Source organism: Eleginops maclovinus, chromosome 7, assembly GCF_036324505.1.
Source record: "Eleginops maclovinus isolate JMC-PN-2008 ecotype Puerto Natales chromosome 7, JC_Emac_rtc_rv5, whole genome shotgun sequence".
NCBI lineage: Eukaryota > Metazoa > Chordata > Actinopteri > Perciformes > Eleginopidae > Eleginops > Eleginops maclovinus.
This window is the reverse complement of record NC_086355.1, coordinates 16,906,363-16,933,168: the sequence shown is the minus strand read 5'-3', so window position 1 is coordinate 16,933,168 and position 26,806 is coordinate 16,906,363. Positions and strand designations below refer to the sequence as shown.

The following is a 26,806-nucleotide window of genomic DNA, read 5'->3' as shown; positions in this document are numbered from 1 at the left end:
GCCATGCACCTCTATCACTGTCACCTCCTAATGAGGGGCCTCTGTGTGAGGCTCATGAATCAGCTGCTGTTGTTGAGCCCTTAATGTTTCACACCAACTGTCACACAACCCTGCACATGCCTTTGTATGCATCAAACATGAGATCCTGAAATCTGAATGCTTAAATTCACGTTTGCTTATTGACGTAAAAGAACCAAAGTTGAGAAAAATCTTCATCCATGCTAAAGATTCTAAACTGTAAACTGAGTGATGTCATGGGCAGTACATCCACTCCTGATATGCAGTATGTTTGCAAGCTGAAAATACACTGCTACTGAGAATTTATGGATTTTGGTTTCCTGCCTTACAATTGAGGGTAGGCCATTTGTTTTCTCTTCATTTTACTGTTTCCTAAAATAACCTATATAAAAATCATTAAAACGTAAAACCACAAGATCTTCTTTTAGAAGAAAGTGTAGGAAATTATCTCACATGAGCCTTACTGTACTCACAATTTTCTAACATGGTGTAAAAAGCAAACTGTAATGAAATGTGTTTACTTCATCGTAAAGATTGCACTGGGTTTATTATCGATTGTATGAGTTTGCTTCTATTTTAAAAATTTGAATCAGAATCCCTTTATCCGTCCCACAGAGGGGCAACAGCACCAGAGGAGATATAGCAGCCAGGTCAATATTGCACAGTTATTAAAAATGGCATATTGCACATAAGTTGTTATTGCACAACTAGTCAGTTTTTTGTTGAATGTATGAGGGGTCTACCAGTGGCCATGCTGGTTGTAAAGTCTGACCACTGCAGGAAGGAAGGACCTGCGGTATCTCTCCAAGAGACACCGCGGGTGCAGCAGCACGGAAAGTATTGGAGCTACATTCAATCCCCCATAATTGCCTTTTCATTGACACAGTTGGCTTTTACATACTTAAAACACTTACAGTGTTATTAAGCAGGATGCTTTCCTTCATTTCCGTGTCACCGTTGGACTCCCAGAATCCTGCAAACCCTGCACAACATGCTCATTCCAGCTGAGAACAGGAATGACCCAGGGCTATACAACTATGCCCAATAACAAAAGACAGTGGACTAGCCTTTTTACACCAACCATTTCTGTGTTCATGTTATTGTGCGAAACAAAACAAATATTTCGCTTCCAGCACATCAGGAATTGTTGTTTGAGCTGTCATTTTAAGATCTCTATCTCGCATCAGTGTCTTTATGAATAATGTCCCACTCAACAGTTATCATAAAGGGGACTGTATAAAACATGGTTGGTTTTTACTGTTCTTTAGGGTTTTACACTAAATGGAATGATTTAGTTGTAGAGTTCTGAAAACGTGAGGTTTAAAGAACATTTCTGGAATGCAAGAACTGTTAAACTTTGACTCTTCTCTACTTACAGCCGTGTTTCATAATTTAAAACTGTGATGGGCAAATGTACAGAGCCTTCATTCAGATTTTGAAAATGTTGCAGTCCAATGTTTTCATGCGGGCCATTGTGAGCAGAATCATTGCACGTGGATGTGTTTTGTTCTATTTGGTAGATAAAGGGATAGGTTCAGTGTAATAGAAAATATTTGTCATTGTTTCATTATCATTGTGTAAAGTCTCACATCCCAGGTTATCTTCTTTATTTTTATGGTAAGTGGGTTTTACTGCTTCCTAGTGTCCTAAAATTGATTGTTAAAGCAGTACCATTTCAGTGTAAAACAAGACTGAATTATGAGCCCTGCCTACTTAAGAGGTAATTTGAGTGATGACCAAACAGATCCAAATACAACTGTCACCTTCACGACACACTGTATTGTACTACGTGTGCTACATGTTGTTAGGGTTGATTTAACTGTCGAAACGAATCACCAGTAACAGTTTATAAGGCTGATTCAGTTTAATGAGCTAAGGTTAGTAAGTGAACAGTTTAAGCATTATTTTACAAGCAAACGCATTAGATGGCTGATTTTTACTGATGTTAACATTTCTGCCAAAGCTTGCTCACTCAAATATTGAATGAGACAAAATATCTGTGGAGAAAAAACTTGTGATAAAGTAAGTAATCTCTATATCTCTTTTTCCCGCTCTGCTCTTGCTCTGACTCCAATGTTCCAGCCCACTGAGCTGTTGTGTTTGACAGGAAACATATAACACAGCTATGTGGCCGGGTGACCAGTAGCCTGGGGCTGGAAACACAGGGGGAACCTCGGCTAAAGGTAAGACTGAGGGCATCAGATGCACATTAGTAGACTCATTTGCAGTACCAGAAGTGAAGAGCAAAATGTGTTTCAAATCACACAATGTTTCAGAGCAGCTGGTGGATGCACTCAAGAGCTCTTAAGAACATTTATTTGTGTCATTTAATGTTTTTGACCTTGCATTTTATGGGAAGACTGATGAAATATTCTTGATTTTTCAATCAATTTTTTTTTTTTGCATATCTTCAAATATTACTTTCTGTTCATTAACAAAGAAAAATAATGAAATAATAAATATGTAACTACATGACAAAATGAAAAAAAAGTAAACTATAATTTCCCACTAAAACATTAAATAGAAATAGTAAAATGATGGACATTTTATGTGTACTTTATAACAGTTTTTCAAAAACACCAATATTGTCACAGATGTTTAAAAAAGTGTTATTAAAGAAACTTAAAACCTCTCTTCAAAAACAGGTTATTCTTACCCAAATGTTCACTTATAAGCTGAGGACACTGGACATGTTTTCAATGATACCAATAAATGATCCCACTTTGCACACAACTTACTAACCACCCAAGAAAAAAGTAAGTAAATCACAGCTTCTCACCACAGGGCAGTTGGTCCAGGGACCCCAGGGTGCTATGACGCAGTCGTTGGCGCATGCCAGGAAGCAGACCTGGGCTGTGGACGGCATTTCATCCTGATCACACAGACTGTCCTCCAAAGTGTTGTTCTCCCCACTCGCTGCTGCCTGCTTCACACACCTAGCAGAGCAGCAGATACAGCTGTATAACTAGTCTCTTGGGCTCTCTTAACTGGGTCTTTTTTTAAGTTTTCATACACATTTCTAAGTTTCTGACTTTAATTAGACTTTTTTATTTTTCCATCTCAGTTGAGTTCTTCCAACTCGTTTATTTCAATGGTCTCCACAATTTTTGTTCAGTGTGTCGAGGCTCTCCACATATTTAGTGGCATGAGACTGAAATGGGTTTTAAATAGAAAGCACTGTTTTCACTACATCAAATGCAACTTTGTTTTTTGATACATAATTGATATATGCTTATAATGGTGTGTGTGGTTAAATCACCACTAATCATAAAAGAGTGACATATTTTTTTGCATATTTTCTCTCCTGAGGGTACTGTTAAAAATGTTTGACAAAGCTGAAAAACAGGCAGGTGTGTTCAAGTTTCAAACTGTATGCACATCTCTAAAATGTGGAAAATAATAGGCAATTTTCTAACTCTAAGATTGTGGGTCTCTCAAAATGCAGATTTCTACTACTGGTTGATTAGAACCAATTTATCTCATACTCAAAGGTTTCAAGGTTTCAAGGTTTCAAGGTTTATTTGTCATATGCACAGCAGATACAGCGTATATGTTGGCAATGAAAATCTTATGTCGCGTGCTCCTCCAACAACTCAACATGCATGGTGCAAAAGATAAATAAAGGTAGGCTTATACTAAACAATTGCTTTTCACAGAGTAACACCCACCCTAATCCAGAACCAGCACCTGTACATGCTTCCTGCTGTCCTCTGTGGCTATTTTAAATAGCACTAAAAAGGCACTGTGGAAAATCCAACAACTCTCATTAGTAAGCAGCAGTTTGGTTCAACTGTTTGTTTTCCCCTGGCATTGCAAGTGTCAGGACAGGTGTGAGTGCCAGATACAGGACTGTTCCCAGTGTGTCTTGTTGTGCCAGGCTAGCAGCGTGCCAAGCCTAACCCGCTCACTGACCTGATCTTGCGACTTTGGACTCCCTCCCCACAGGCTGGCAGGTCGTCCACAGTGTTGATGGTACAAATGGACCAGGGCTCGATCCTCCACTCATATTGGCTGCATTCACTGTGGCACGGCACAGCCTCGTACACCTGCAGACGTGCATGCAAACCCACACATGAACAAATTCACACACATACACGCAAGGAAAGGGACACAGGGGATTATAGAGCGTGAAGCAGAAAATGTATTGGGATACAAATCAGCTCACACACACAATGTAATTCTTTGCCTTTTTCTTGAAACCATATGTCAACATGCCTATTGAGATCACAACAGATGATATAATTATTTTGTTTTATTCAACATCAAACATTTATGTTGTTTATTACATGTTAATTCCTTTAAGTGGACGTCAGTTTAATGTATACTTTTTTGTATCTTGAATAGGACTATGTTCTACATTCAGAGTGTTAGAATGGAATGTGAGTATCCGAAATGAAAGGGATTATTATACCCCTGAACTAAAGGAAAGAGCACCTTTTACCACAGTGGGGCTCTGAACTTACAAATGAGCACTGCAGGAAAGGACACAAAGGTATTGTGAGTAACACTATTCGTACTTAAATAAGACCTTTGCATAATATGGATGGAACAGCATGCGGTGTGTGAAAGGAAAATGACCATGGCAGTAAGGCCCTTCAGCTGAGGATGTAGTTGGCTGGATGTGGAGCCCTTCTCTTCCTCCCTCTCAACCTGTGACTCTGGCATGGCTTTGTTACCAAGGGAGCAGCTAGCGCAATGCTCCTGTAAACACATGTTTACTCTCAATCTATGTAACAGTCTGCCACAGTAAAAGGTATACTCTAGAGGACAATTTGCGGAAAAAGCTATGACAAGCTGTAATGGGTGTGCATCTGTGAGTGTGTTTGTGTGTGTGTGTGTGTGTGTGTGTGTGTGTGTGTGTGTGTGTGTGTGTGTGTATGTGTGTGTGTGTGTGTGTGTGTGTGTGTGTGTGTGTGTGTGTGTGTGTGTGTGTGTGTGTGTGTGTGTGTGTGTGTGTGTGTGTGCCCTGCAGACTATAGAGAGAGAATGAGTGTAGAGTATTCCCTCTCCTACGGGCCTCACAGATGCCTATTACACACCCTCATCATCTCCCATCTGTCCCTGCAGATGCCCCTGTTGGGTAAACTGGAAACTGCTCTTCACCACTACTGTAGAAAACACAATTTCAATGTGCAAAAAAACAAAACAATAACTTAGTTACTTCCCTGAAATGCAGACACTATTTACTGAGCACCTACTCCATTGGTTTAGGAAAAAAGTATGTGACCATCACACTTGCAACACTGGTTATACTGGCATAACACAAAAGGTGTCAAAGCAATTTTTTCCACAGGTCAAGCTGGTGCATTCGGACACAGAGAAGAGAAAAATACTGGATTTGCTTCCAAGTACCGGTACATCTTAGGTCGCACACATTTACGAAGAAAAACAAATAGGCTATCAGTAAAAATCAGCTGATGGAGACCAACATCTCAAATTGGTTAAATGAGCTATATCAATTGGTCTCTATCTTGTGCTCTTTTGCTCGGTTTTAGACACTTCTGAAATAATTTTTTGCATAGCTAATACAGAAATCATATTACACGCCTAAGCACAACCTCAAAAGCTTCATCCTACTGTTAGAATAATTGTGTATAGTAAGTCCTTCTTTAGAAAATGCCAATCAGAGTCTCTCCAGTTAAAACGCAGAGGAAATATCATCCAAATGCACTTCACATCCATGTATCACTTACTCTATTAAACTAATGTTCTTTTTCTGGGTCACAGGAGTGTATGAGACACATCTAACATGCATTTAGTCTTCATTAGCTATAGCAGAGTATATGTACAGAATGAACGGCACTGACCTGAGCCTGCGTGGATGTCCATATTAGCAGTGCATGACAAGCCAGAAGTTGGGCAGGGGAGAGAAGAACAATGATATGATCATTAGTTTAGATTTTGCCCGAAGTGACAGAAATGCACAGTTTTGCGCAAATTAGATCGAAAAACTGCATTCTGCTGATGGTTTCATTAATGACGGTATAGGATGATTAAATACTTCATCATCTGCAGTGAATCTAGAGATATTTTGCCAAACTGAATGATTCATTGAGTTGAAAGAGTTTTAAAGTGCTGCAGTTGGTTGCAACAGCTGTGCAATGGCCGGCCCTGCAGCTGAAGGCAACTCTGAGAAATTAATTTGTCTTGAGATGGCGAGAGGGAAGTCATCGCGTATGAACATATGCTCGGAGAGGCTGTGTGCTCTGTATCTAAACAAGGTTACTAAAAGTGATTGTTGAGTTGACGGCAAGGAAACAACATTTTACCAGTTAAAGGAACTTCATATAATAGAATCCCTGACCCAAGACAAAACTTATTTTTGCTGCCTGTAATGATATTGAAACTGGACTATTTGTGTCACAAAATGCTTGAAAGCTTAATATGGTATGCTTATTGCAGTGACCAATGGCCATAGCAAGAGCATGCATATCTTTATGTATGCTGCAAAGCCCCCTGGAAACCAAAATAGTCACATTATCTGTCTTTATTAATTCCTTCATACACATCTAAATTGGACTCGCTTAAATGTATCATAATTCTGTTAAATTACAAAATAATGTCTGTGCATTGATATTTCTCTGCAAACGTGTATTGCATGTCAAGTGAATTACACTATTTGGAAACTTTCTTAATTTTTCCTCTTCAGAAAAACAAAACACACCTTCAAACGTGCTAAAAAATCCATGTACCCAGACGTACAAACTGTAAATATACATTGTAGGTGCCTATAACAATGCATAGGTATACATACAAAGCGAACGCACACACACCCATAAGTAAACACACATACATAAGGACACATGAGAGGCACCAACAACCCTTCTGCAGAGAAGGCACATTATTATAGTACACAGAGAGAGTCTTAGAGAGGAGCAGAGTCTTCGTTAAATCTCACTAACTGTCTTAGTCTGTCTACAACTTCAGATAGACTGCGCTATAACTGCCAGAAGGCCCACGGATGAGTTAGAAAACAATGGGACTTATGAGGAACACAGTGGGTCTATTCCCATGTGATGATGACCTCTCAAATATACTCATGAAAACTAAAGTTGAAAATGTTCCAACACATAATGAAACAGGAGTAAAACAACTATTTGTGCTCAGAAAAGACTTACTGCATCAAAAATAACTCTTATTTTTGCTGGAAAAAATACATCTAAACGACTATAACATTTGCATTCAAGCATGTAAGATTAAATACAGCCACAAAGAACCTGTTCAAATAAACCAACAAACTGTACCAATATCAAATTACCCGTTGATTTGGAAAGCATAAATTAAGAAAGCAAAATCCTGGAAACAACGTCTGAGCAAAAAGAGACTCTGTTCCAAGGCAGTAAGAAGTCTGAGTTTGTCATCTGCTCTTAAGCTGAGCTGACACCCTGATCCCTTAACACTTCCTGATGAATTAAGGTTTGGGGGGGATAATATAGCTGGTCTCCTGAGGGGTGCACGAGATCAAAGCAACATGGTATTCTACGTGAAAAAAAAAGAAGATGTTTTTCTGTGGAACTTGGCATACAGAGCTACTCACCCTCTTACTGTGTTTGAAATAAGGCAGCACGCTAAATTTTCCTGGCATACATAATAAGCCTGGCCATGTTTGGTATCTATCTAAAGCAGAATATTGTTGTACTGTGGGGTTGTATTAAAATGTTAGCAACAATCAGTGCCACAATTGTATAACAGTCACAGTGAACCTGCAATGTTATATCAGCTTTATTTGTCCATGTTTTCAGAATCACATTAGCACTCACCCATAGCCTCAAGAAACAAGACAGTCACGGCTCTAAAATTAATTTAAGCGACTAAGTTGGTTTACATGTCATACTCTCTCCCTCTCCTAGTCTTTCAGCTGACAAGAATGTCAATGAACCTTACGAGGCCCTACAACATGTATGCCTGACATCCTTCTTGGGCTGCTGTGTTGACTCTATTGCTGGGAAATTGGCAATTCAAATCTATTTCCATACATCTCTGAAATGATTTCATTTTCTCAGTTACTTTGTGGTATATTACCAGGCCACAGCTCAACCAGACAGGAGTGCGTTAGCAGAGATATTTAACGGGCACTTAATTCTGCATTTACTTTTACTGGTGAAAGATCTTTATCACATATTTGCACAAGCATTTGGGAATGAGCTGTAATATAATTTAATAGCCAATGAAATCCTTCTTAAACAATGGCAAATCCTGAATATTCAGTCACAACAACACATGCCGGCCCTATGGGCCCTTTGGTCTTACTATAACCTGTTTACTGTTATTCTGTCCATTCTAGTCCAGTATTTTTTTCTTTGTTTTAATAGTTTCAACAAAGAGTAACCTCTGGGTCTGAAAGTTACTCTGATGTGGAAGAGCCTTTAACATGGAATCTTTGTAATGTTCAGAAAGATACGACACAGCTGGTTGTTAGAATGAGTCTGATTGTATAGAAACCTATGAGGAAATGACCCTACTCATCACTTGATTTATTAGGATTATGGTCTTAATCACAATACACCATGATGATCATTTTGTAAATGATGCTGTCATTTAGAGTAAAGAGGACAATAAGGCAGAGCATGCATTAGGCTACCTTGCGATTAATAAGTTCTTAGCAGCATTACTACCACAGTATTCTTTCCAATGAGTACCAGTAATTTGCTAGCCTCAGCATCACAATTGGTATCAGTTAAAGTTGATAGTGGATCCACCTTGATAACCAAGCTACCTAGCTAAGCTGTCGATCAAATCAACCCCCTTGTCCAAAAATGCTCACTGCAAAACTTTAGGCTTTAAAACAGAAGTCAACAGTTCAATAAGTGATGCCATGGTGACCACCTTTATACAGTCCTAGGTTCTTCAACAGTAATTTAATGACATACTTTAATGTAACAAGAAGTTTAAAAACTCTCCTAAAACAAACTCACAAAGTGATTTTTATTGATGTGTTTTATTGATACTGAAGAGATGAGTGAGATGAAAACTCACTGCAAATGTGCATCACTTAAAACATCATTCTAGTTAGCAAATGATTGAGATTGAGATTTTTTTTATCATTCATAATTTCTTTCCTTCTAATTAGCAGATAGAATCTTTGATTAACATTTGTATTGAAAGTAAATGCTGTGGACCATCTGGGTGTCTGGATGCTTTAGGCACAATGTAGCCTTTTCTGGGTGGCAGTGCTCTAAGCTACCTTAATAATATGCATGATTTGTAATGCAAGGAGACACCTCACTTTTTGAACTGGGCCTACAGGGGGAGAAAAACACATGCCCAAGTACTGCTCTACATTAATTACAACTCATTGGCCTTAGGTAGCTCTATCAGCATTCGGCTCCAAATGTGTTTCTTTATAATGAAGGAGAGAGAGGATTTTAGCACCTGGGCGACTCAGGTCAAAGTAAGAACATTTTTCTCTTTTATCTCTTTCTGTTATTTGGGATTCATCCATTCTATAGAAATGCCATGGGCTCTGGAGTCTTATGAAATTATAGATGGTAATAGTGCCCAAGCAATTAATCCAAGCCACTCCTGGTACCCAAATAGACTGTATATAGAAAGTGTACCCCCTTAATTCAGCGAGAAAAAAAGCTAACTTCTCTCTCATGACAAAAAGTAATAACATAATAAGGTTGATGTAGGTCCATCTTTTATATTCTGATTGGTCAATTCAGAACATGTGACACCAGTAGTACAGACCACTCTCAAGGACTAGATTGACCGTTGTTAAGGAGGATCAAGAAAGAGAAAGGAAAACATGTTAAAATATGGAGCGCTGGATGTCAGATAAATCCCCAGAAGAAGACAGACAGGAAGTAAACACTAACAGGAACACGGTCTGGGCTCTGCAGTGATTAAGGACTTGTGAGTGGATCAGAAACTGTGAACAGACTTGAACAGTTACAGAAGACTTGATCAGTGTTGCCATGAAGTTGTTGCAGCTCCAGCCGTTTGTGCGCGGTGGAAAGGAGTTTTTTATTTTTTCTTAGCAGAAGAAATACGATCATTTTTGAGTCAATACAATAATTTCAATTGATATTGGAAGTCGAGTCGTTAGTTTGTTTAGTATCTGGCTGTGTAATAAGTGGGCTCCCTGATCAGCCTGGTTGTTCTTTTCCCCATAATGACTGCCTCGCTGCACATTATCCCTTACACTATGCCTGCGGGAATACACAGTAGAGTGCAGTAACATACACAATGAAATAAGCATTTAAAGTATTACTACATTAGTTGAACATAATATTTCAGTGAAAAATGTAACAACAGAGTTGCAGTTGCATTAGGAAAACATGCAGGGCCTATTGTAGTGTTATTGTTGAATAGCAGATGTCCTGTGTAGCGTTTAGTGAGGAAAAGAACATTACCAGATGTCTCATGGCAAACTGGGAGCAAAAGTCAAATGCAGTTAAAAACACCTGGATGTTATACATGTCTGATAATCAGGTGATCAGTGTTATTGTGGTCTATTGTGGGTAGCAGTGGCTGTAGAGACTTCAAACAGCTGATATAGGTGTCTCTTTCAAGTAATCTATATGGAGCCTCACCGGAGGAACTGCCAGAAGCACTTCTACGAAGTGGGTAGCAGGTGTTGAACATAAAAGATAGCTCGATCATCATTCTTTCAATCACACATACTCTTGGGAAAGTAAAAAGAGCATCCCGGGACAGAACCAGCTTTCTTTATAAGTTGACCAGCCTCATGAGAGTCTAGGCTCATTTAGTCAACATATCAAAATATTCTGGAGAAGACAGAGGACACGAAAAACCACCCGGTTGTGCCAATGCTTTTCTGTATGTTTAACCTTGTGTGTGTGGCACTGCTACTTGCCTTTAACATTGCGCTGGAGGCAGGTCCAGACAACTAGTAAGTGTTGAAGTTACGTGACCAATTAGATTATGCTTAGGTTAACAAAATTACAGAGTTTGCGTTGCCTACTATTGGAAGCAACATGGCAAAATAAATAAATTCTGGTTTCAGCTGCAGTATTTGCACTTTATACTGCATACATTTGTTCATAAATATGTGGATTGGATAATAATAATAATAATAATAATAATAATAATAATAATAATAATAATAATAATAATAATAATAATAATAATAATAATAATAATAATAATAATAATAATAATAATACATTTGTGAGATATAATGGGATTTTGATATGGGATAATTAAAAGCTCAAGGTTTGGAGTTGGATCAGACAACATATCCTCCATGAAAAGCACGTTTAACAAGAGTTGATCTAGTTGGATCTAATACTGTATGACATTAGAAACAGTAGAGCAAACAGTCAAGAAACTTAATGATTTTGAGAACATTATCATTCTCTGGTGCTGATAGAAAGTGTGTAGAGAAAACCTTAATTAGATTACCTAAAATGTTGTCATGTTTCCCCAACACAATGCCAACAAACATGAAAACCTCAAATCTAACTATGTTATTGTTCAAAACGTACCACTATTGTAACCAATAGCAACCAATAAGTAATCTCAATATATTTCTTAAAGAGAAACAACAAAAGGACTGGGCATGGGAAGAAAATAGAACCATGAGAGCTTAGCTTGGCGGCCATACCAGCAGGAGCAATGACATGGCCTAAAAGGAGAGCTTTATGGAGGAAATATCAACCCCTGAACATATGAACGCCTTGAATGAACTGTATTCGAATGTTTGCTATCTGTTTTTAAAAACTCACAGTATCTTGATAGAAACAGCCAGCAGCATCTGCATATGCATAGCTTACTGACATTTGCAAAGTTCACAAACACCCAGCTGACTGAGCAAGACATCCAATACGTGCCTTACAAGCACTAAATGGTAAGTTTGGTGAAATAGCAGCAACTTATGGAACTTTTAAATTGATAATGTTGGTATATACGGCAAATAAAAGCATTTGTGAGTGTCAAATAGTCTTGGAAGAAAAACAATGACTAACAATGATTTTGAAGGGCATAATCCATGTTAAATTGGGCATTGCTCGAACTTGCAAAATGGAGTCTGCAGCAGTGATTGTGGAGCGCACACATGATTATGTCCTTAATGAATCAGTTCAGAAGTGGCATGATCAGACTGTTTGTATGCAGGCTTGCTGATTAAAGGTTGTATAAAGGTATTAGCAGCTAGTGGTGAAAAAGACTGGGAGAGCAAGACACAAGAGTGCGTTGCATGTTCATGGTAGACCGTGGCATACTGTCAGGTGGGCACATTGTTGGATCGTCTACTTTGTATTTTATTTGTCTTAATTATGATTTAAATATTACAATGTTTGCTAGAGAGGGCCAATTCAATACTCCCAAACACAACACCTCTTTTTGAAATACATTAACCTCGTGTTTTCACAAAACTTGAATAAAGGTCTGAAAAATATCTGATTATTATCTTTCTCTGAACTCAGTCTAGTTAAGTATTGTAAATAGCAGGTATGAAAAACTTATTTATCAGAAATACATTTACAGCTTAGAGGTCACATTAAGGCACAAAGCACTACAGCACTCATAAAGAATCTTTATTCTCAAATCAAAGCTCATTCTCTTTCGTTACACCATGTGGCATTCACAAGGCAAAAAGAAATCTGTGGAACAGAAAGCATCAAGGCAAATCATCCTATTCATCCAACCTTGTTTCATTACCACTGGGACCTTCAGTTTCAACAAGCAGATTCAAACATCAACAGCACAAATGGACAATGTACTGATTAAGCTGCAGAACGTGATATAAACTGGTGAACTGCTTCAACACAACCCAGAAGGCCATTGTTGCAGCAAAAGTCCAACAATCAACAAAAAATGCAATTTTGAATGACAGGAATATTATTTTATATAACATATTTAACAGTTAACTGAACAATGTAAAAAGAGTAATGTTGAAATGCTTTGCCCCGGTGTCCCAAGCCAGCTCATCACCCAAAAACAGACCTCACACACACACGCACGCACACACACACACACACACCATATGCTAGAGGATCCTCAGAAGTGGACAGGAGTGATGTTTCTCCATAGAACAGGGCCAGTGTGAAGAGAGTGGAGGCCCCAGGCATTATTAAAATGAAAAATAACTATCTGACTGGCACATTGGCTGGCAGACAGTTCTGTTATTACTGTATATGGAAATATACCACTTGATTTACCAGTAATTTGGCGGTAAACTCATGTGGGAGTTCTGATGAAATTCAAATCTCCTGTAATTATAGATCCAATTTTTGTGCTCTGCATTGACATCTCTCTGAAGCAGTCTCTCAGGGCATCTTTTATTAAAATATGGGCTACAAATAGCTGTATTTTAAAATCAATCTGCAAAGATCACTTCATCAGCATTGGGACGTTTGCTGGTATTTTTAACTGAATCAAAAAAAGCTATGAAATGTAAAATATGAAATTAAAATACATTCTAAGGGAGTCAACAACGTTCTTGCACACCAGAGAGTTTAACGGACAATTTATTTTAATACAAATGTTTTGACATTAGATATTGAAATAAACTGCATGGATAGACGCTTCAGTGTGGCCGAAAATACAGATTTGACATTCCACATTCAATCTGTCTCTAAACAAGATACTTCAGAATACTTTTTCTGTGCCAATTTTTCTCAAGTCCACAATGAAAAAATAAATCACTTTGTACACTACCAAAAACAGGTTTTAATGAGAAAAACAAATCATTTCTACATCTGTCAAGCGTTCCCTTTTCATGTAAAATATACAATGATAAAAGAGAAGAAAATACAAATTACCGAAGGCCTGCTTAGCTCACATAATTGGCAGAGTAAGACAGAAGTTATGAGGCTATGTTCTGCGTGTGTAAACAGCACATTTAACTTTTAATACTACAAGACAAAAGGTGTGTACCGGGGTGTGGAGGATGAATGTAACCTAATCTAATAAAGAGCAGGACAGGTCTTATTACAGCCCAATGCACACCGCTTCAACATGTGGAGAAATCACACTCGACAGGCCTGCTGTGCCGATTACGGTTGCCAAGCTGTGATTAGACAATTGCTGTACTGGGGTTTTAGGGTTTATTGAAAAGACGCCTAAAGTAGAATGAATAAAAATCCAGTGGAATACGGTTCTTCAATTATTCTTTTCCCATGTGCAACACTGAAATATGAGGGAACTAAGAGATCCAAAATGATTGTTCTCGGTGAGTGGCGCATGAATTATTCATCTTGATTCTTCTTTTGCATACAATCTTAAGGCCTACCACATTAACAGCACACTTACAATTTACTTCACTCCTACACACTCTGCTCGGCATTGTGGCCATTTTTGCTCGTTATTTTCATGGTAACACTTTCTCTTACTCGCTGTGTCCCTCTCTATCTCTCTCCCTATCTTACTTGCTCACTCAGCCATGTGATGAGAGGATGAGTTGCGGTGCACTGTAAATTCCATCTCTGTCAAGCCGGTCACTTCTGGCCGCGGCTCGAGGGGAAACATCTGCTGGTGGGAGCGAGGCCACACTTTGGCTAAAGAGGAGCACACAGCAGGCGATAACAGAGGATGTGATTGAGAGAGAGGTGGATATCCATTAGGAATGAGAATATTATCTCTCATGCTGCACCCTAACAGAGACTAAATGAAGGGCTTGGGAGAAAATGCGAATAGAGCTGTGAAGTGCACCAGTTTTTGTTTTTTTCAACTCTGTCAAGAAGTTGAGTTTCCTTGTATAAAACAACATGCATATTGAACAAGAGCAGAGGTTACACTATCTTTCCACCCACACTTTGGACAGAGGTACTTTAACATAAATGGCCAATTTGATTATGTCAACAATAGGGCCCCGTCCACCCTCAGGATAAATTCCACGAGGTCATGGGCAATAGCGGGCTCCAATTTCATTGGCGTGGTTTATTGCAGCGCATTACTACGGGGGCCATCTACACCTTGTTAGTGGGCACTTAACCATCTGTACACAAATCTCCACTTGAACACACTGGAATATTTTTCACACAGCCATGCTCATCTCCACACTGACCTCTACAACAAAGTGTCCTTTCAAGCCCATTCAGGCATACAGGCAGCATTCATAAAACACGTCCCCTCTTTAAACCATGACCCCAGGAGAGAAGTGTGCTGTCACAAAATACTCAGCGCTATGGATAAAATCTGACTACAGAATATCAAACGCTCTCCCATCTGTCCACTTCTCCCTCTCTGCCCGCATACGCCCCCCTTCTTTTGTTACTTGACACTGCCATGTTTTAATGTCAAGGAAAGGGCATGTCTTGCAAGGCAACTGATTTGGTCTGACTGGAGACACCAGAAAATGAACAGGTCACCCAGGAGGCCCACTGGCAGATGGGTGGTAAACCTTATCATTGAAATGTGAGCAGAATTGCAACAGTGCCGCTGGGTATTCATGCGACTGAAACAGGGCTGGAGCTCACTGGAGGTGTGTGAATAGTTTTAATGAACTACAGCATGCACTATAGTAATGTTTCCAGTAAGAGAATGCTGTATATGAAGTAGCAGTGCAAACACTATTAGAATTAAAAGCTTACTTTTCCACATTTAACATGGCCTCCCTGCCCATTACATGTATTATGGTGGTGGACAGAGACCTCATTTGTATTCAATTACAGTACATGTGCAACCGGAAACAATCAAATCTGGGAAGATGTGAACTGAGAATAATGTAGATGGATGATGAGCCCAACCTTGTTTTGTAATTTCTGCTGTGTGTCAATATAAAACATCCATAGAATTTACAAAAACAAGTGTTGGACAGTCTAACAATGTGTGTTAAGAAATACCATTATGAGCTAATTTCCATTTTAAGACAGACTGATATCATAGACATCTGTGTACTGTCCCAAAAGCAGTTACCTTCCACAACATCTCTTCCTCTTGTGCTGCACTGTGGATGTAGTATAAGCACCAGTGCAAACCTTACCTGATTTTTCAAATCCAGCTTGGGGCATGGGCGTCCCCCGTTGAAAGCTTTCTCTCTGAGCCACTTGGACCTGATCTTCAACCCGCTGCCACAGGACGCACTGCAGGCGGACCAGGCAGACCAGTCGCTGAGCTTACAGTCCAGGGGGCAGGGGATGTGGCAAACCTCCACCATGTAGCCTGGAATTGAAAATTGGCACACAGGAAGGGAAAGCCTGGTTCAGACTTGTTCAGCGGCAGCAGTGGAGATCACATTAATAGTACCAGACAGACATGCCACTGGCTTGCAGCCCTCCAGACCTTGGACTTGCTCTCTCTGACACCAGGAGATAATTATCTGACTAATGATTGTTTCACGCATACAGTGTGCCAACACAGCATAGTGAAACTGCTTAAGGGTTTGCACACTGTATAAATAATGTGTTTTTGTTTGTCTCCTGTAGGGCAGCAACTAACATTTGTTTTCATCATCAATTTATCTGCTGCTTATGTCTCGGGTGGTTGATTAATGGTTTAGTCTACAGTGTATTTGAAGGTGATGTCTGTAATGGTCTTGTTTGGCATTCTAATACAAAGATATTCAGCTCAATATGATAATAAATCAGAAATGTAAATATTCAAGGGACTGCCATTATTACATCAAAGATTAGCTTAACAATGAATCAAAAATAATTGGCAATCATTTTTTCAATTGATCTATCGATTATTAAAGTAATCAAGCAACTGTAATTCCTGGACAACTTAAGAAGAATGAGGGCAAAGTTGCTAAAACTAAACAAAACACAAACTAAACATTTCAATTAAAATCTATCTACAAGATCGCATTCACATTTAACATCTTTATAATGGTATTATCTCACAATTGGGCTTTTACCAATATCACAATTTCTGATTAGTCTGACTACTTTTTTTTAGGTGGATTAAGAATAGGGCCGTGACTCACTGCTGATTTGTTGAATCTAAATAAAATAACCAGAGCCACCCAACAAAAAATCTGTATCAAGAACACAATGTGAGGCTGGAAGAATAGCAGATTAGGTCCCATTTATATTCAAACTGGTAAAGTTCCAAGTACCTGCAATATATTTCTGTGCTTCCTACCTGAGTCTGTACAGAGAGTGGGGTTAACCAGGTGTCCCTGCTGGTTAATGCAGGCCACAGCTCTGTAGCGGAGACCTTGGCTACATTCCTTCACCTCTCGCTGGCTCATCCAGCCCTGCAGGGAGCTGGGGGCCGAAGGGTCAGGGAGGATGCATGCGGACCAGTTCCCAAAAGGCTGGGACAAAAACTCATCACAGGGACACGTTTCGCTCTCCTCAAGCGGGTACAACTCCTTAACCAGACAATGATCCTTCTTTTTACTGCGACCTAAAGGAGAAGATGGACAAAACAATACAGAACTACTGAGCCCTGGCTGATGATGAATGTATATGAATAGTGCGTAGTATCGAAAAAGTAATAAAACTGTTAAACACAACCATTTGTTTAGTTTATTTATTTATGATCATTTATAATGAATCCCGTATCATATAGCAGGTCAGCAAACTAGAGAACGATTAAACCCTAAACTGAGCGTAAATTGTTAAATTGTATTATTGCAATTGTCATTGACGCTGGCCACATAAAGGCACAAGTAGCCCATCATTTCATTTCTTTATGTCATTGAATCATAGCCCACTGTAAGATGAGTAAAGCTATATTAGATATTAAAGAAGCTAAGCTAAGTGGAAGCAATATCAGGTTTTTCTTTATAATAAACTATATAAAAGACAAATTGTCTGCTTCAAAAAAAAGGAGAGCAAGTCTTTGAAAAAAGTTTATATTTAACCTTCGTCTTGTGATAGTTCCCTGTTACCATCTCTTATGTTAACGGGTCGGTTTTGACCCGTGTTTTAATTTAGTTGTAAAATACACTAAAAACAATGATCTATCATCCAATTTGTTTCTCATCTCTTGGTTACCTTGTTAGGCTTCCTTATCCATAAAAATATTGGTTTTAATATTGTTGGTGTTTTTTTTGTCAGTATACCCCTCGATTTCAAAAACAAAAACATGTAAAATGAACCTCAAGAGAATCATATAAATAAATAAAAGGTTATGTCACCTGACTATTACTGAGGGGATTTAGAACACATCTCTTAAATAAATTAGTTTTATTTATTTTTTCATTTTAATATTATTAACTATAGTAACATCTATGGTGTTACGGGTCAGTTTCGACCCATATATATTTACTCCAAGAAAAAGGCAAAAAAGTCTCTTTTTACTGCAATAGAACTTTAGTACAAACACAAAATGAAAAGCAGAACAAATATAGGCTATATATATATATATATATATAACATAAATATAACAAAATATAGATTTTCAAGGTCAAACAAACAACAACCAATCAAGCAAATCAAACCAATAGAAATCAGTTACTAGTTCCAACACTAATAAAAAACAAAATCAGAGTAAAAGTCTCTGTGTGCAAGAACATGCATGTGTATGTGTGTGTGTGTTTAGATGCATGTGTGGCAAAAAGTGACACTTTTAGTGTGTTCTTTGCAGAGATATTTGTTGCAGTTGAAGCACAATACATTTGTCTTTCTGCCCTTACTGCTTGGGCAGACCTGACACCTCTTTCTTTTAGAGTCAGGTGGCCTGAGTGGGGTTGTGGTGGATGATGTTGAGGCAGGGCTGTCTGAGGAGTATGCTGGCGTGGACGGAGTTCTAGGTGAGCTCTGCAGCTGTCTGACCAAGGTTGCAGCATCTGGGTCTCGGGGCACCCGTTCCCTTCGCTCAATGTGTGGCTTGACAAGGGAATTTCCCAGCTCCTCAAGAAACATTCTCCGCTTGTTTTTTTTGGTTGAGTTCCATCCTTGGTGGATGTGGGTCCACAACACAAATGCATTACATGCAGACACATCAAGGATGTTGTAAAACACAACCATTGGCCATCTCCTGGTCATTCGCTGGCAAGTGTAGGTGGCAGTCAGCTTGTCCAGGTTGTCCACTCCTCCTTTGTTTTTGTTATAGTTGAGGATAATTGTGGGCTTTATGTCACTTCTTGATGACACAGCTGCATCTTTGTGAAGAGTAGACATAAGTATCACATTCCGTTTTTTTTTGGACAATATGAGACAACAGTGGTGGTGTCTGTAAAAGCAAACTTTGTGGAAAATGCAGCCCTGTCCTTCACCTGCAAGATTTCAGCAGGCAGCTCAGGTTTATTTTCACTTCACTGTGCCCACCATGGTAAGTTTCATCCTGAGAAGTTCTTGTCCAAGGTCATAGCTGGTAAAAAAATTGTCACAAGTGATATTGTGACCCTGCAGTCCAGTAGTCATATCGAGGACCACACGTTTTCCTTGGTTTTTCTCAGGGATGCCACTCGCAGCTTTGCCTGTGTAAATCTGTAGATTCCAGGCATAGCTGGTTTATGCATCACAGGCTGCCCAGATTTTTATGCCGTACTTCCCTGGCTTACTGGGTATGTATTGCCGGAAGGGGCATTTTCCTCGGAAAGGGACAAGACGTTCATCCACTGTCACCTCTGGCCCTGGGTTGAACATCAGTGGAAGGAGCTGCACCCATCTCTCCCAGACATCCCTGAAAGGGGCAAGCTTGTCAGATCTTGCTCGGGTATCTCTGTTGTCAAATCTGAGGACTCTTGATATCATGTGAAAGGTCTGAAGTGACATTGTTGCCCGGAAAATATTTCTGCCTGTCGCTGCGTCCCACAGACTATCAGTGGCCTCATTGCAGGATCTGTACACTCCAGCAAGAAGAAGAACACCAATATAAGCATCCAGGTATTCCTCATCAATGTCTTTCCACATGCACCATGGACTTTTTTTCCTTCAAGGTTTGTCATAGCAATGATGACTCTTTTTAGTGACAATGGCATAAATAGCTCAAAACATGTCTTGATGTCGCTGACTCTCATCACAGCAAACCTTGTGATTCAAGGGGTCATTTTGATGACATTTGCAGCAGCTGCCCTGCCATGTACATCAGGAGGTACTGAGCTCCAACAGATCTTACCATTTTTGGACTTGAATCTTTCAGTGGGAGCAGCTTCAGCACCGGTGACCTCCTCAGACTCATCAGATGTGTCTGTGTCTTCTGGATGATACTCCACATTGTCTTCCTCCACAGAAACCTGCTCATCCGAATCACTATGCTGCTCTGTGTCCTCTCCCTCATTTTCACCAAAAATATTATCCAGAACTTGGCTCACTGAAAATCTTCTTCTCATTTTTGCATGCTACAAATTGGAGATGTGCACTCTGCAAGTCACCAATTCTATACTGAATTGGCCTCACATGTCTGGACATGCCAGTCTTTGTTTGTTTTGTTTTTGTGCAGGTATACTGGAAAACAAGGCAAAATGAGAATCCCCTAAAGCTCACATGATTGGGAGAGGAGCTGGCTGTCAGTGTGTTGGCTGACAGTGAACTTGTGATTTCAGTTTTGGCTCTAGTTATTGCTTTATAATCTTATTGTTATAACTGGGTCGAAACCGACCCTAACAACACAAAGGTCTTAATTTCAACTAAAGCGTTTTATAATTTAGTGAAAACTATTTTTTTTGTTTTATTTTGTTGAAATAGAGGTTCCTGACAAAGTCATAAAGCCTTGATGCAATAAACTAATTTATATGGTTATTTTATGCATTTAAAACCTAAAAACGGGTCGGTGCGACCCTAACACAAGACGTAGGTTAAAAAAGAAAATGTACATACAAAGTAACAACAGCAACACTCACTCATTAAATGGAGAAAACTACTTGATTGTTTACATCATTGTGTTTGTCACTGACTGAGGCACAGATGGCAATACAGATATAAATACAAAATGTAAACATACAATTAGAAAATGTGAAAAAGAATCTGATTTGCTTTTATTTCTAAGAACAGGCATAACAGGCAGTTGGATATAAATGTGGTTTCTACTGTTTCCATCTGGTTCCATCACAGGAGTTATTTAAAAGCACTTCTACGTTTTTGATTACTTAACACAAATGGTTTCCCAGCTTTGAAGATTGGAATGATATACACTTCCTTGGAGTTTGCCTTTAATTCATATCAAATTAATAGCCTATCAGTCAAACATGCTCTACGCCTGGTGGCAAGGAAGCCCTTTCCTCTGTAATGCATATTCAGAAGCACTTTAATTGACCTCTGGGAATGATTTGTGCTATGTGAAAGCATATAACACTTTATTTTCTATTTCCAAGACAGGAAATGTTGGGCACTTAATGTCCGTTAAACACCTCTTCATCAAAACTCTCAGAATGTTGGATAGGCATAATTGTTTTTAAAAAATATGGAAACAGCACATTCACTGTAAGTAGAATGCAAATACAAACAACATTATCGTTCAACTTGAACACATTCTCCCTAACCTTTATTATGTAATTTGTATGCAAATGTAGCATACTTAGGAGTCGCATTTACAGTAGGGACATAGTGTGCGACCATTAAGAACAGAAAGAGTAAAACGACTTCAGTTGAGAGAAAATACAGGAAGACAAGTCATTTCTATTTTAAAATGTCTTTCCTTTTCTTCTCCTAATGCATGTCTCTATCTTTTTCATCCATGACTTCTCACCAGCACAGAGTGGTTGCTGTTTATTATTAATGGTTAACGGAATAAAGTTGATAGTATTGTTATATCAGTTTTATTAGAATTTCAGATTCTAGGTCGGAGAACCGAACCTATGGGAGTGTTGGTGGTGTTTTACAGTTGTGCTTAATACATTTTATAGGCTACTCCTCAGGTCACAGGTGGTTTAAGACCCACTGGGTCATGTTTATATCACTCCACAATTGCATACTTTTCCTACAATGCATATGGCAATTCCCTAATAACTATTATTTTTTTTGCTAATCCCATCCTCACGAAACACAACATGTCTTGAAGATGCAATGAAATGTATTGTATTGATGGAGAATTTGGTGCCATTTCAACAACATTAATGAATGAATATTAGAAAATGTCCTTTAAATGTAATATACACCCCATAACTCCAGTGCAAAATCTTTTGTCTTCAGGGGAGAATTATCTTTTAATTTCAAGCTATCTCAGTTAACATCTCCATTATGACTATTGGAGCTAACCTCTCAATAAATTCCATTATAGGCTTCAAATAATTAGTCCTAATCATGATATGTGATGAGTAATAATAGATTGAGCGTGAGCAGGAAGGTAACATCACAGCTGAAAGGCATGTGTTGCTCTCGAAACACTGTCATTTTTAATATCCGGGGAAGAAACAGACGCAAACTGTCAAGCTGTCCAAGCGCTGAAAAAGCGTTCTCATGATTGATCGTCTGCTTCACATCACTGAATAGAGTTATATAACCGAGCAATGGGGTTTTTGTTTTAACAGCTATCAATATTCCACAGTCATTAACATTATAGTGTTGCTGCAGTACATTGTTTTTTAAAACATGTTTAAAGAGTCAATGCTGTCAACGGCTCTTGATGTAAATGTCAACACTAACCAAATTATTCATTTGACGAGCGCGCCGCACCACATGAAGGGTTTGCATTCAGTTATGTAGTAGAGGAGACAATCCAAGAAAAGGCAACTGTCTGGATTGGATTAAAGGTTAAACCTTTTGACATATCTTCATATATTGCGATGCAAAATGTGATTCAAATGTTTGAATTCAGTTCCCCCATATCATAGACTACATGTCAAGTTGGATTTATATCATCAAGAGAGACAAATGCTGTTTATTTTTAAAGCTTAAGGAAACATGACTGCAAACACACACACACACACACACACACACACACACACACACACACACACACACACACACACACACACACACACACACACACACACACACACACACACACACACACACACACACACACACACACACACACACACACACACACACACACACACACACACACACACACACACATCCAAAACCTGGTGAAAGAGTTGTCTTGCAGTTTTTCTAATCCTGCTGTACTGGTGCCTCCCTATTTGTTTCATGGATCCTGGGTGTCCCGGCCTCCTGTGTGCCCAGTGAGCAGCCCATCTGTTTCTGGAGTGGTGCTGATTGCAAACATTCCACACAGATTGTGAACTCACTGCCATCGCACTGCAATTCACCAACAATCTGTTTCATCTACGCACACTGCTGGTGGTTGATTGTAGAGCGCCAGAGTAACATCACTTCACTTTGACAACTACATTACGGGCAATATCACCACAAAGACCAACAGGCACAACACATAATCTGCATTTGAAACACCAATATCCAACCTGTTTTTCCTTATGCATTTGAATTAAACCCTTATTTCCATAACGATCTCTGTGTAATATCGGTTAAACTGATGCAGAATTACTAGGCATGATACTGCTTAATCTTCTTTGTCTTTTTCGTCTGTCAGAAAAGCATCAGAAATGTGGATTGAGTGAAAGAGCATTAGCTTATTGTAGAATAGCCACGGGTGAATGAGGTTGATGTCAATAGGTAGGCAACAGATGATTGATGTCTCCTTCAAGGAAATGTCAACACAAACCTTTCTGCCATGGGTTGGCTGTTATTGGTCTGACTCCAACTTTTTAACCAAGAAAAAAAAAAGATGGATGATCTAGAAACATCTGTTGTTGCAGAATCATGTTGCATTTTTCATCTGCAAGGCTTAGATGTATTAGTATCTCTCAGTGTCTATGCAGCCTGTTGCAGTTGCTCCTGCTAGGTTTTTACTATTTTCCATAGTTTCTTAGATGATAGTACTTCTTAAGCTACACCCTCTCTTAACCAGCTTGTGGGCAGAGTTTTTCTTTGTTTTATCGCAGTTGAACTACTGCTGTTAGGCATCCGAATCACTGTTGCTCACAACCGCGTGGCTGCATTGTTTACAGCTGGGATCGGTTGATCATGCTAAAGCCAGCTGACATGACGGTTCAGACAACGGCTGTCCCTACTGAAATCTGGAAAAGGACACACAGAGGAGACAATATGTAAACTAAAAACACAAAAAACATAAGATCACTGGCTAAGAAAATGGACGAGCTAATGGCGTAAGCTAGGAGTGAAACCAAATATTTTGGGGTGTAAGTCAATGTTGACAACGTTTCAATCGAAGGCTTCCGGTCTTTAGAGGGTCCCTGGGCTGTGGAGGACGTTCCTGTGCCTAAGACACCATGTCCAAGGGGCTACACTGACTTTCATTGCACTTTTATTAATTTTTACTATTGAACTCCTTAAAGACGTTTGTATACTGTGTATTTTATTCTTAAATGGTGCAACTGTCACAAAAATATTTACCCCGCAGGATAAATGGAGTATTCCAGCCTGACATTGGGGGGGATAACGCTGTCATCTACCTGCTGCAGAGGTCCCTCTCCCACCTGGAGAAGGCTGGGCGCACTGTGAGGATCATGTTCTTTGATTTCTCCAGTGCCTTCAACACCGTCCATCCCCTGCTCCTGGGAGACAAGCTGCAGCTCTCGGGGGTGGATCACCACCTCACCTCATGGATCCTGGACTACCTCATCAACCGTCCACAGTACATGAGAACCAGGGAGTGTCAAACACCATCATCTGCATTACGGGGGCACCCCAGGGGACGGAGCTGGCACCGTTTCTCTTCACCCTCTAGACTGCAGACTTCACCCACAACACACCGACCTGTCACCTGCAGAAGTTCTATGCAGTTCAATGTGGAGGTGGTGGGAGACAGGAGAAAGGCAGCCAAGCTGTCCTCCCTGCTGGACAATGAGTCCCACCCCTTCCAGGACACCCTTTCCGCACTGTGCAGCTCCTTCAGCGACAGGCTGCTTCACCCGCGGTGTCTCACGGAGAGATACCGCAGGTCCTTCCTTCTTGTAGCGTTCAGACTCTGTAACCATCATGGCCCCTGGTAGACCCTCCCACATATAACATCACTGACTATAACTATAACAGTGCAATACAAATACCAGGCTGCTATATTTTCATTTTTGTGTATTTTGCAATTGTGTGATTCTTGTATATATATATTTTTTAGTATCTTGGTGTAACATTAAGCTGTCTATGGCTCTTCCTGCTGTAACAATGCAAATTCCCCCCCTGAGGGACGATTAAAGGTATTCTGATTCTGATTCTGATCTAAAGTGAGATGTGTGCACATTAGAACATGTGTGAGGGTTTGAGACCACTACTAGACCCATCAGCGTGATATTTCTGTGCATGTTCAAGTTGTTTCTGTCAAAGTTACAGAAAACAAATGGTTCCTGTCCAGATTAGCATGTCTACAGTAGTAAAGATCCATCAATGCTGACATGTTTGATTGTAGCTCAATTAGGCAGGGTTTAGCATGTGTGTGTAGCAGGTTTTTGGTTGAGTGAGAGAGAGACATAAACTGCACAAGGGGCTTAACCTGATTGAAGCAGAGGCTAAGGTCAGCCTTGAAGTTGTCTGGTGGCAGAAAATATACACTAGAAGTTTGCCCATTTGCAGAATAAACAATGCAGATCCAAAATACCTAGGAAGTACCCATGTCTTGGTCACCAGCTGCTAGACAAAACTGAAGGCAGAGTCTCTAACCTAGGCACTCTACCTTGGTTAAAAATGTATATAAATATATGTATTCAAAGCCTTTTGGTTAAGCATCAACCTCAAGTATACAGTTGTAGGCTTAATGTCAACAAAATATACTTAAATTATACGTACACGCGAGAAACAAGTATTTTTACTTTATTTTATTATTGTGTTGGGGATTTTACTGTATTTTACAAATAATGGCATATATGGCTGTCAGGAGAACAGTCCCAGAAAAGTTGTATCAAAAAAGAACAAGCCTCTATTTCAGTCGGCTTCAGCTCTCCTGTAACATAATGCCTTATAAATCTACAAAAATCTATGTACTATGAGATAGATGCATAATAAATCTAGAGAATTTCTCTCCAGCCTTATCATATACTTTCAATTATGGTATCTTGCACTCAACAACCTCAAACACACACATTTCCTAATATTTTAGCAATAAATAAATACTATTATTTGATCAAATGTAATAAAACGATAACATATAAGCATGCTATCAGACCGTTTTGGAGAAGAAATACACATAAAGTACAGAAAAGAACAACTGCTCATATAAAACTGAATTATGAAATAAAGAAATGAGTTCCCTAAAGCAAATTGACCATTTGAACTTTAGTAGTTCTATAAAAGGCCTGGCTGAAATGATACACATGGGGTTCTTAAAAGCTTATTCTGACAAAGGAGAGTTGGAGCTATTTTAAATGGCTCAGTAACAAAGCTGGATAGTGTAGCTAAACCATTTATCTGCAGTTTAGCTCTTACAGACACACAAACTCTGCTCCCTAATATATGGCAGTAAGAAACTAATGATTGAATAGCCATACAATATTCAACATGCTGATTGAAGAGAAATTAACTAAAACTCAATTCCGGCAAATAAAGTAATGCAGAAAAAAAACAAGTCAGATTTTATCCTGAGCAACATTTCGTTTACACCAGCATCTTCATAAATGTGTGGAACTCAAACATCTATTAATCATTATCCTATAAACGTTAAGAAATCACTATAATTGATAAAAGTGAACTGGTTTCCGAGTAAGAAGTTAAAGTCTTCAGAGGTCCTACCGTGTTAAATAAAAATAATATCATCATTTTGTGATTTGATGATATTGAGACATAATTTTCTACTACGGCTTCATTTAGCCTATTCGTTGCAAGTACAGTATCAGTATCAATAGAAAATGATGTATGAGAGGTCACACTAGTCTGAAAAGGCCGTGATTGCCTCAGAAGCCGGCACATGAAACATAATAATTATTGTACGGGAGTAAAAAACATTGGTTTAAGTGGTTTAGGAGTGTATCTGAGCATGCATTTATCAACAAGCAAGAGACCAAAATGCCCCTCAGACA

General features: G+C 39.2%; 1 protein-coding gene across 1 annotated transcript in view; it reads right to left on the bottom strand.

The window, feature by feature from the left end:
* Positions 1–26,806, bottom strand: part of thsd7ba (thrombospondin, type I, domain containing 7Ba) — a 123,061-nt gene that overhangs the window by 20,232 nt on the left and 76,023 nt on the right. Inside the window, 5 exon segments of the mRNA XM_063887105.1 lie at positions 2,798–2,954; positions 3,931–4,064; positions 5,826–5,831; positions 15,908–16,086; positions 17,008–17,274. Coding sequence (XP_063743175.1) covers positions 2,798–2,954; positions 3,931–4,064; positions 5,826–5,831; positions 15,908–16,086; positions 17,008–17,274 — 743 coding nt within the window.